This window comes from Helianthus annuus, chromosome 12 (genome assembly GCF_002127325.2).
Source record: "Helianthus annuus cultivar XRQ/B chromosome 12, HanXRQr2.0-SUNRISE, whole genome shotgun sequence".
Classification (NCBI taxonomy): Eukaryota; Viridiplantae; Streptophyta; class Magnoliopsida; order Asterales; family Asteraceae; genus Helianthus; species Helianthus annuus.
In genome coordinates, this window is record NC_035444.2 from 111,814,196 (window position 1) to 111,826,541 (window position 12,346).

Below are 12,346 nucleotides of genomic sequence, written 5' to 3' on the forward strand. Positions count from 1 at the left end.
ATTATATATACTTGATCACATAGAAAAACCCATTCCCACAAAAGTGAGTTTTGAGCCTTTATTGAGCATACAAATATACATATTTACGCTAAATGCTCATTTTTCGTTTCTTGTGTGAATAGCCGCTTGGTTCTTACGACTATAGAACTTGCCACAACAATTCATTCCCGGTCCTTACCAACTTAAACCCAAGTAAGTAAATGATGGAGGCATTAGGACTAACCCTTTTTCTTTCAAAACCATTATTTTTATTTTTCTTTTCACCTACCCAAAAACTCCTCCTAGTTAACCCCTTTGAGCCTAAACCTTTTCATTTCTTAACCCAAAACCCTTTTACCCACCAAAAACCCTTTTTATTATTTTTACCCTTTATTTTAGTAACAAGCTCGGTTTTCATGTGACTAAAAAAAAATTGATGAAGTTAGAAATAAACAAACAAAGCTCCTAAAACCAAAAGCTTGTTTGAAGAAATACTTCATTAAGAATAAAAAGTCACTAAAACAAAATGTTTTACGAAAACCGACGCTTTTTACGTTTTTCGCCCTTTACTAACCACTAACCCAACTACCCACCTTTAGCCCAAGCCTTTACCCAAAAAGTCCTCTTGATATTTACAAAGGTAACAAGTTAAAAAGGAGGAGGATTGATTGCTTGGCAAGCCTATGGTAGGAATAAGTTCCATGCCGCTCTCGAGTGATTCACTAAAAAAATACACCTTCGGCCGAGTGTGAGTGATTTCTCCCGTGAGGTATGTGAACTTGTATATAAATGGAATTTTAAAAAGGCATGCTATGCCCAAATAAGTAATTTCTCTTATGAAACGTTCTAAATAAATCATAACGAATAGGATTGTAAATAAATAAAAATAAAACCCAATAAGGATCTTGGATTCCCGACACTCTATGACAAGCCAAAACCTTCTCTTCTACCCATTCCATTTGGGATTGTAAGTCACATATTAAAGAGTTTTGCTTGAGGACAAGCAAAAATTCAAGTGTGGGGGTATTTGATGTGTGTAAAATGCAACATATAAATTACATCAAATAAGGCATAAAACTAACCCTTTTTAAGTACTAATGTTGGAAAAAGAGTGTTTTTGTCTTCCGTTTGTATTTTCAGGATTAAATGAGCTCAAATTAACAAAAGAAGCAAAAAGACAGCTAAATCTAACATAAATACAAGAAAAGGAACATAAGTGGATTGCCCGACCCCTCGACAGCATCTTCCCAAGCAAAACAGAGAAGGCAGAAGACTGAACACGCCCCGTGCTCAGCCAGCACGGGGCCGTGCCCAAGAAGCAGCAGAAAAGACAAACCTATAGAAGCTTCTATTGCCCACCACGGGGCCGTGCCCAGTGAACACGGGGGCGTGGCGAAAGTACTGCAGGCGCATTAATTATAATTGCGAATTACAATTAATGAGGAGAGAGATTGTCAGACGGGCACGGGGCCGTGTGCCAGCCTTCTGTTCAGCCTATAAATAGGAGTGCTTGGTTTCATTGCAACTCATCCCTTGGCACACCACCTCTCTCACACTTCATCCACCACCCACCACCATCACAACACCATCATCCACCACCATCATCCATTGTCCATCATAGAGTGTGTGAGTCATCTCGGGATCCAAGATTGATCGTAAGAGTTCTTGACAATCAAGGCCCTGTTTGCCTAAATCTCTTACATCACTTGGTGAAGACAAGTGTTTAGTATAATACTTTTTATTTTTAATCTTTTGCACTTTTTATTTGGTTTTGTATTAATGACTTTAATAACTAGTTGCTTATGTTGAAGGTGATTCTTCCTTATCGTTTGTCCGTGGTGTCTTGGCATTATTTTACTGTCTATATAAAATAAAAGATTTTCACCATTCATATCTCCACGGTCTATATGGAGGTATGTTGGCTACCTGGTCGGGGGTTAAGGGAACAGTTTGGTAAGGGTCTTGCCCTTGTTCAGTGTTTAGAGGTCCTGCAAGGGACCTGGGTCAAATTTAGTAGGATCTCCTTCAATACCCATATGTATTGGATGGCGGGGATCCAAACTCTTTGACCCCCTCATAAGTTAACTACTATTAATACTATAACCTGGCTATTTAGGACTGTATCCCTGCTGATTCAGACTACTTAGTCGAGGGTAACGTCACCTCCAAAAGAGGGGCCTACCATAATTTGCATTAATAACTTAATTCATTATCTTTCAATAATCCGACCCTTTAGGATTGTATCCTTGCTGACTCAAACTACTGGGTTGAGGGTAACGTCGCCTTCAAAAGAGGGGCCTACTACAATAACTAAGATAATCTCTTAAACAAGTGCAAAAGTGCGAAAATAATCAAAGGTTATACTAATACACGAGTCGGATCCAAGTGATTCATCTTGTCTATCTGTTTTTATTTTTATTTTATTTTTCAGCATTTAGTTAGTTTTTATTTTCTTAGTTTAAAAATCTTTTCTAACATTTTGATTTGATTAGACGTTGAGGATAAACCGGTACTAAAAGCTCTTGTGTCCTTGGACGACCTCGGTATCTTACCAACACTATACTACGTCCACGATGGGTGCACTTGCCCATATGTGTGTTTAGTGTTAGTGAATATCGTGTTTTATAAATTTAAAACTTGGCTAAAAGTGTAAAAAGGGCTTAAAAATTACATCTAAAACATATACACACTGACACGCATCACTGCCCAATATCCTCTAGAACTGTTTGCAGTTCAAAGTGAAATGGAATCCTTTTACAAGATAGAGGATCCATCCAAAAGAACCTTCCCATCTCTCTATGGCTTTAGAAAACCTCAGAACATTGATGAGTATTTGAAAATGAAAGCAACACAAGCAGAGGTTACAACCAGAGTAGAAAGCGAAGGGTTAGGTGACAGGAAATACCAAGGTCTACTATCACATGGGCTTGATAAAGTCAGAAAACTTGAAGACTTTGATAAAGACCTTAGTAAATCCATGTCTGAGCGGCCATTGGATACTAAGCTTCAAAAGGAACTAAGGGTTGAATACTTAGAACACATAATGAAGCACAAGCCCTACAAAGCAACCAAGGTCCAATTCAAGGACTGGTCAATAGATGCTCTCAGGGAAGAAATTGACAGAATTACAAAAATGAACAATGATCATCTGGTCAATAAAACTGCACCAAATTGGAAGAAATCCAAGCAAGTTGATCCAGATGATGCATTAAGGTTCAAGAGAATGAGAGTAGAGCTTGTTGCTGCTGGTTATGGGTCTGCAAGATCAATAGCCAGATGGTCAAAACTAAATGTTGAAGAGACCTACAAAAACCTAGAAGAGCTTAGAAAGAAAGACACAACTTTTTCTCAAAAGCCAGTTTATCCTGAAACCACTGCTGGTAGGCCTCAACAGACCTATGCCTTCAAAAAGTTTTCCTTATCACCTGCTTTACCCACAAATGCCTTGAACCAATTAAAAAGGCAGAAGCAGACTGATGAGGAAGATGAGCAGAGGTATGAAGAATATAGAAAAGCAGCCATTAAATACCAGATTGATTATCATATGGATGATACTGCCAATTAACTAACTGCCCAATTGGCTGAAACAATCAAAAGGTTGGCAAGCAGACCTCATTCACCAAACTCATCACAAATAACTTTTGTCCCTATAAAACCATCTGATCCAAAAATACTAAAGTGGAAGTCATCGTCAGACACCCATGTATTGACTTTGCTCAGATCACATAGTAATTTTGAAAGGATAACAAGGAATGATGCATATAGTCTGAGTGCAGATGACCTTCAAGATCTTTTGAACCTTCAACTGGAAAGGGATGAAGAAGACACAGATTCCTTGGACTTTGAACTACAGTTCAAAGGGCAAATCCGGGAAATGTTGATGAGGAAATAAAGATCAGAAATAATGATGGGTTTTGGCATCATCTGTGGTTTAAGGGGGAGATTGTCGGCTCATGTGAAACCTTTCTTGAGAACAAATGATACAAAGCCAAAACAGCTCTGCTAGATTACAAAGACCGTTAAAGACTAAACCACTGAAGAAGTCAAAGATCTGCTGGAAGTCAAAGGTCTGATCATCCTTTGAAGAAAGCACTGCTAAAGCTTCATCAGAGGTTGAGCTCATCAAAGGATAGCATCAACAGAGTCTTGTAATCAGTGTTTTATTAATGTAACAGTGCTTAGACAATCTTTCGACTTAAAGTATTCATGATGAAAACATTTCTTCCATTGTTTGTGTTATAAAGTTTTCTTCATTTCTGCAGCACATTGTTTATCTTATTATCATCTTTCATCTTTAAAACAAACACAAACAATTAAACTCAGATCCTAACACGTACGAACAAACTCTATGATCTCCGATTGAGGGGGAGTTGTAATTCATGCTTACGTGAATCGTTTGTGTATTCAATCATTCAACAAAAAGTCTTTGTGCATTCAATCGTTTGTGATTTATGCTTACGTGAAAGCATATCTTCCATTGTTTGGTACAATATCTATATACCTATCTATACTTTTTATTAAAATGTATTATAAATGGTTTTCTAAAAATTACCCATGTTTGGACACATGGTTTTCTAAAAATCACCCGTGTTTAGACACAGATTTTACTACTAGTGATAAATATCTTCAATACAATAAAATACGATTTTTAATTAAAGATAGGAGGGACTAAGAATACAAATTTTCAATTCATTTCGAAATGAAAATGAACAAAATAAAAAGGGAAAGGCTGCAGTCGTGTTGTTGACCTCATTCGGCTCCAGCAACCATATAGCCAAATCGCGATTTCCCCCTTCCAGTTTCTACAGCGAGAATTCTGTATTCATCCACTTCTAGAGAGATAGTACAAATCATACGATTCCGAATCGGGACTGTTCCGGATAGATAGAATTGTGAACCTATGAGGGTTGATTTTTCGAAGAAATGGAGTTTGTCGGACGAACCGTGAGGAAAGAATTCGAAGGATTTGGGGTTTTTTCGGGAGTTGTGAAATCATACGATTCCGAATCGGGATTGTTCGAGATCGGTTACGACGACGGTGATTCTGAAGAAATTGATTTGTCGGAGTTGACTGTTGCTCTTGTGGATGCCGATGGAGTCCGTACGGTGGATCAGTCTTCGTATCTGAAGCCATCTAGGGTTGGGAGAAGACCTAAGAAGAGGTCTAGGGTTCTTGTTTCGTCAAATTCAGGTAATGAAAATGGTTTTTCTTCATCTGTTGGTAATGTAGTTGCAGCTGATCAAAGTAATTTGGATTCTGTGGTTGTTGATAAGTTGACTAAAAAAATGGACTTTAGTAGTCATGATAGCAATAATGTTAGTGTTTGTGGTGATAATCATAAGGTTAATGATGATGGGATAGATTTGAATTTGAATTTGGATTTTATTGAAGAGAATGATTTGGAATCGAAAAGGAAAGATTTAGCAGATTGTTCGGTTAAGGAAGAGCAGTGTTTGGACTTGAATATGGATGTAGACGGTGAGGAAACTAAGAATGAAGATGTTGATCTCGGTGGGTATGTCGAGGGAGAAAATTGTGGTGAAGATGGTCGGTTGAAGGTTCCTGGGGACATTGCAACCGAGAGTCCAGGAGTGTTGGGGGTTCAGAATTATTCTATGGCTGAAGTTTCACCAGTTGTTGATCAGAATGAAGCTTTGGGGAGAACACAGACAAGAGGAAGAAGAGGTAGAAAGAGAAAAAGCGTTACAGATTCTCCGAAAACTGGTGCGGAAAGTGTGTTAAGGAGGAGTGCTAGGAGACAAGCTAAGTCTTCTGTTGATGAACATGACGGTAATGCTGTAAAAGTTGATGATGACCATGATGACGTTGCATGTGCATTGCCGGCTGGTTCATCTCCGGTTATAAGTGCGGTTTCAGAGGACCAGCCTACAAGTTCTGGATGTAAAGAATCTGAAGAACCTAGTGTTGTTCCTCTAAAGCTGGAGTTACCGCCATCAACAGGAAATTTGAATCTAGACGGCCTTCCAGTACTTGATGTTTTCTCCGTGTATGCTTTTCTAAGGTCATTTAGCACAATATTGTTTTTAAGCCCATTTGAGCTGGGGGATTTTGTGGCATCACTTAGAAGCGAGTCTCCTAGTTTATTGATTGATTCGATTCATGTTTCTCTTTTACGAACATTGAGGAAGCTTTTAGAGTTCCAATCAAGTGAGAGTTTAAAACCAGCTACTAATTGCCTTAGGTATGCATCTTTTGTTTCATACAACTCTTTTGTTCCGTGTTATTTGAGTTTTCTGTTTTTATTCATTTAGTATATAAATAAATTGCAGGGATCTTAACTGGGATTTGTTGGACTTGATTACGTGGCCTATTTATATGGCAGAGTACCTACTTATGAAACCTGGTTTTGATTTTGATCAATTGAAGTTGTTCAAAACTGACTACCACAAACAGCCGGGATCCGTGAAGGTTAAAATGTTGCAGTATATTTGTGACGACGTGATAGAAATTGAGGCTATAAGTTCAGAACTTAATAGGAGGATACTGGTGGGAGATCCTGCTAATCTTATGGATCCTGATTTAAATACAAAACTAACGGCTTCTAAGAAACGCAAGGCAACAATGGCTATATCTGGTAGTTCATGCATGAGTGAGGAGGTTATTGATGAAACTGTAGATTGGAACAGTGATGAATGTTGCCTTTGTAAAATGGATGGTAACTTAATATGCTGTGATGGTTGCCCTGCAGCATATCATTCAAAGTGTGTAGGTATTGCCGCTAGTTTTTTGCCGGATGGAGATTGGTATTGCCCAGAGTGTGTAGTCGATAAGAAAAATGTGGATATTAATGTGGCGAAAGCAATTCGAGGAGCAGATTTATTGGGGGTTGACACACATGGACGGTTCTATTATAGCACCTGTGGATACCTCGTGGTGTAAGTTCTTTGTTTTCAGTTATAGTAACGAAGTCATTTCTTTTCTTGTTTTGATTGTTTTCAGAGTTTGTTGTTGATTGAACCTTTGCTGAATTTGCAGGGCAGATCCCTGTGATGCTGAAACCTCGTATCATTACTATCACATGAATGAGTTGACTGCTCTCATCAATACACTGAATTTGTTGAGTGGTCCTTATAGAGTTATATCAAATGCCATCACCAAGCACTGGCATTTATACAATAAGCTTTATGGAGAAAAAAGTAAATTAGATTCAGAAAAATCAGGAGAAGTAGAGAGATCGTTGGCAGGATCTTCTGAAGAGAATCTTTCAAAAACCGGACTACATTCTTCAAACAATGGCTATGATATATCTAATAGAACGGCCACAAGGAAAGGCATGTCACAGCAGTTAGAAAACGGTTATCTGAATTTCTATAGCTTCGCTAGAGTGGCCTCATCGGTGGCTGGAGAATGGGCTCGAAAAGTTCCAGACAACAAGACTTCCACTGCACCTACAAAATCACTAGAGGAATTGATTGTGATACAAATGAAAGCCATAACAAAGATATCTGTTGACTTTTGTTGGTCAAATATCCAGAATCTAAGTGTGGATGCTCGGAAAGAAAAATGTGGGTGGTGTCTGGCATGCAAGTTTCCGACTGATGACGGGATTTGTTTATTCTACATGAATAACGTCAGTGTTTTGGAAAATTATACAAGTCAAGTGTTGGGTTTTGATTCAAGAATAAGCAGGAATGATCGCCTTATTGATGCCATGTGTCATATTCTATACATTGAAGATCGGTTGCATGGTCTTTTGTTGGGTCCTTGGCTCAATCCTCATTTCCCAAAGCTTTACCGTAAAAGTTTTCATGAGGCTTCTGATATTGCTTCAGTTAAAGACCTCTTGCTCATGGTAAGACTTTCAAGTTAGTTAATATTATCTAAAGTTTCAACTTACCATTATGATAAAAGTCAAAGGATGAATCTTTTATTCCGGTTAGGTTTACGCATATGACATCAGAAATACAAATGTGCAGTTAGGTTTATGTATTAATTTAGGTAATTTGAATATTCCTGATAAAGTAACTATATTAATAAACTGATATTAGGAGATGTTGGGTGTTATGATTGATCTGATGTAAGATATAGGGTTTGGGCATCATATGGTAAGCTGGTTCTCGATAATATGCGTCTGTTACTTATTTGATATATTAGTTTGTTCGATTTTTCCGATTCATTATCAATATATTTCTGTCTTGGTCCCATCAGTTTTTAAGGGATCACTGGTAGAATATAAATGTTTTAATCATTTAGCTGCATATGAACATACCTTATGTATTTGACATTTATAGATTTATACAAGTAAATATTGCATTTAATGCACAATGATGAGCGTTTTTGGTATATACCTTAATGACTGCTTAGAAGAAAAAAATGATTTACGACACTATTAATTTAAAGATACTAGAAGTTCATGTTTATGCTACTTTACGTTAGAAAGTTTATATGTTTTGACATCCTTATGATTTTTGCTACTTTTGCTCAGTTAGAGTCGAATATTTGGTCACGTGCATTTTCGGATGAGTGGATAAAACATGTGGATTTGGTGGTGACGGTGGGATCCGCTTCTCATGTTGTGACATCTAAGCTTCGTATGCCTTCAACAAGAAACGTGGTTGGAAAGAAAAGATCCAAGTCTTTGGATCCCGAACCTCATTCATCGAAAAACGCATCAAGTGGTCTAAGCCTGTTTTGGTGGAGGGGTGGTAGGCTCACAAGACGGCTTTTTAATTGGAAGGTTTTGCCTTGCTCCTTGGCTTCTAAAGCTGCTCGTCAAGGTCTGTATCGGGAAATCATAATTGCAAATTTAAATCAATTAATCATTATTAAATTGACCTTATAATTATTATTATTATTATCATTATTATTATTATTATTATTTATTAGGTGGAGGCAAGAAGATTGATGGTATATTATATCCTGAGAATTCCGATTTTCCAAAGAGAAGCAAAGCTCTTGTGTGGCGAGCTTCTGTCCAGTCGGCAGTTACTGTGGAACAGCTTGCTCTTCAGGTGGTACCTTTACTGTTTCTTATATATATATGTGTGTGTGTGTGTGTGTGTAGACTAACCCTGCCCTATATATAGATGTGTGTGTGTGTGTGTGTTTTAAGATGCTGAGTTGTAGCGATTCTACTTGTCAGATAAGGGAACTTGATGCACACATTAAATGGGAAGAGATTGAGAACAGCAGTCATCTGGCGAAGATGGATAAGGAATCAATAAAGTCAATGAGGTCATTTAAGAAGGCTATAATCCGACGCAAGTCTTCAGAAGGCGGTGTTGTGAAATATCTTTTAGACTTTGGGAAAAGAAGATTTATACCTGATACGGTCGTAAAACACGGGTCTAAGATTGATGAGTCGTCATCATCAAGTGAAAGGAAGAAATATTGGGTGGAGGAGCCTTATGTTCCCTTGTTTCTTCTGAAACCCTTTAATGATAAAAGAATAGCATTGAAGTCCAATAAGACTAGCACTAGTCTTTCACTTAGCACTAAGAAATCCTCTTCAAACAAAGACATCTTTTCCTACCTTTTCTCCAAAGCAGAAAAACCTGTAAATCATTTGTGTGGCCACTGCAATAAGGATGTTCTTATCAGGTACTTTATTCTTAGTACTATACACTCATTTACTTATGAACGGGTCAATTGGGGTTGTGTTTTAATTCATATGTGTTACATGAAAAAGTTGTCTAAAGGGGGGAAGTGGTTGAAAGTTGCAGAAACTCTTTTTTTAATCCTATATGATTTTATCTTAATATTTGGATTATTATAACAATCTTGTATTTCTAATCATAAGTAACACTGTTAATTAGTTACTGTTTATACAACATTTATTCAGTTGGGAAAAAGTGGTTACGGGGTCAACCCAGCTCCTCGTCTGTTTGACGTGTTACTCAACTAGCCCTGACCACCCATCTTGCCATCTCTAGGATTTTCTAACAAGAAAAAAAAAAAAAAATTAAAATAAGGTGGATATGTGAAATTTGTTTGATTCCGCCCATCAAGTAGAATCCTTCCACATTTCACATTTCATCTTGCCATCTCTTGGCATTTCTAATTTGTTTGAAGCTAAATTTTAAATCATCTTATTTAATATTAAATGTAATAGCTTAAAAAAACAGTTGAGCCCTCATATACATATGAATGACCAAATGTCAATCTGTAATAGGAAGTACTATGGTAATAACATGTATCATAAATAATATGTATATGAGGGCTCAACTGTTTTTTTAAGCTATTACATTTAATCTTAAATAAGATGATTTAAAATTTAAATATCAGTTTGTATGCAAAAGGTCTATTATTCAAATTATCCGATTGCAATATGTAAGTCTACAATCAAGAGGATACTGCATTGAAACATCCCAAAGGGGAACCTAAGACTTGGGGGCACTTGAATGTGCATTTAAATTGTTTATTGAGTTTTTGAGTGTTTGGGATAAAGTGGTTATAATTTTTTTTTCTTTTGTTGTTAATGCAGGGATGCTATTGGCTGCCAGTATTGTGAAGGTAAAAATTCTCTACACTAATCTTTCCCATTCCATGTGAGGGATATAAACTTCAAAATACTTTACCTTTACCTAATCAATAAAATGTGACACCTTTGTTGTATTTCTAAGCCATTTACGTTCTTGAAACTGATACATGATGCAGGTTTTTTCCATAAAAGACATGTGCGGAAGGAAAGCGGAGGCATGTATACATGCCACAAATGTTATGTTGGCGAGACCAAGAAGGTTGCTGGCCCCAAGAAGGGGAAATTAGGTTCTCGGAAGACAAAAAAAGCCAAAAAGGGTGGTAAAGGAAAGCAGCCGTTAGAACCACAGGACAAGAGTAAAGGTTTTGTTGTACCTCTAAGACGATCTGCACGTACTGCTAAAATTGTTTCACTGCAAAGTAAGAAGAAGAAGAAGAAGCCAGCAAAGAAGAAAAAGAAACAATCAAAGTCTGGTGGTGGTAAAAAGAAGCAGCAACTGGAATTTTTGAATGAAATTGAAAAACCAAAAGGTAAACGTGGAAGACCAAGAAAAATCAACAAGCTAAGTTTTCAAAAGAAGCGATCACCTCCGACGAACTCCAAGTATTGGCTGAATGGTCTCCTGATGTCAAGAAACCCCGTTGATGAAAAGGATCTTAGTGAACTGGCGTATTCCGTCCCTGGTGGACCTCCTAAATGCTGTCTCTGTGATGAACCGGAGTTCAATTCATCGTTGACTTATCTTTGTTGTGCCAAATGTGGAGGTATTCTTTGTTGTTTAAATGGGCGGGTTGGGTAAGTGGTGCTGATCAGGATTGGACATATTTTTTAAAATGACACATATTTATTATATATCACTTGCACCTCTAATTTTGGGCCTTTAGATTTCCGACTATTTATTTTATTTCTTTCAGACTGGTTCCATGGGGATGCTGTTGGGCAAAACGATGACAACAGAGGATTTATTATCGGCTTTAAGTGCCATAAGTGTCGTGAGAGGCCTGTTCCAGTCTGCCCCCACCTAAATTCCGTAAGTCAGGAACCAGAATCGGGTGAACAGAAAAACGATGACGGTGCTAATGATGTATCTGTACTTCTGGAGCAGAAACCTGTTGATACTTTTGAAGAGCAGAAAGACTTGTTGAATGACGAGGCTTCTTCTCCAAATGCAGAACCCGTGTCTGGCTCTAAAGAAGAACCTGCACAAAAGATGCCTGATTTAGGGCCAGCAGATGCATTGCCATTAATTGAAGTGGAAAAGGAAACTTGTTTAACAGATGATGATGAATCTCGTGTGGCAGTTGCAGAAAATGGTTCCTTAGAAGCAAATACAGGTCTTGTTGATTGAAAGCAGATTGCGGTGAAGTTGAGTTAGTCGATTAGCGAGTTTAGTCTATTGAGTAGCATTTAACATCGAACCCATATGCTGCTGACTGCATGGGATGGGTTGATTTATCCTTCATATTCTTACATTGAGTTTTTAGCAAAACCCCAAATCATCAAATTGGTTCAGATTTTATAGATTACAGTTCTTTAGCAGGCTGGTGGTTTTTTTTTTTTTTTTTTTTTTTATGTTTTTGTTTTTTTTTTTTTAAAATTTTTCATTGGGTGAATTTGTATCCCTACATGTCATGGCTAGGGATGTAAACGAACCGAACGTTCAGTGAGCCGTTCGGCGGGAAGTTTGTTTATGTTCGTTCAATTAGCTTGACGAACGAACACGAACAAAAAATTCCGTTCAATTAGCTTAGCGAACGAACACGAACACATGTCTCGTTCGTTCGGCTACGTTCGTGAACGTTCGGTAATATGTCCGGTTACGTTCGTTCGTGTTCGTTTGATTATATAAAAAAAATAAATAATAAACCATTTATCTAAACATATTGAAAACTTGAAACCTTATTTGTTTCTTTGTTAGCTAAAAT

At 37.4% G+C, this 12,346-nt stretch overlaps 1 protein-coding gene across 1 annotated transcript; it reads left to right on the forward strand.

Moving 5' to 3' along the window:
• Window positions 1-4,665: 4,665 nt before the first annotated feature.
• On the forward strand, window positions 4,666-11,960 carry LOC110895572 (DDT domain-containing protein PTM). The gene is made up of 9 exons (XM_022142893.2): window positions 4,666-6,182; window positions 6,271-6,876; window positions 6,977-7,793; window positions 8,427-8,718; window positions 8,828-8,952; window positions 9,084-9,541; window positions 10,425-10,453; window positions 10,598-11,185; window positions 11,336-11,960. The coding sequence occupies exons 1-9, from the start codon at window positions 4,903-4,905 to the stop codon at window positions 11,767-11,769; spliced, it is 4,629 nt and encodes a 1,542-aa protein (XP_021998585.1). The 5' UTR covers window positions 4,666-4,902; the 3' UTR covers window positions 11,770-11,960.
• The last annotated feature ends 386 nt before the right edge of the window (window positions 11,961-12,346 follow it).

What these genes read in the sequence shown, in the direction of transcription:
- LOC110895572 (XM_022142893.2), top strand. Translation starts at nt 4,903, where the DNA reads ATGGAGTTTGTCGGACGAACCGTGAGGAAAGAATTCGAAGGATTTGGG. An exon ending in CCAGCTACTAATTGCCTTAG is followed by an intron (nt 6,183 to 6,270) that starts GTATGCATCTTT and finishes AATAAATTGCAG; the next exon opens with GGATCTTAACTGGGATTTGT. An exon ending in AATAAGGATGTTCTTATCAG is followed by an intron (nt 9,542 to 10,424) that starts GTACTTTATTCT and finishes TTGTTAATGCAG; the next exon opens with GGATGCTATTGGCTGCCAGT.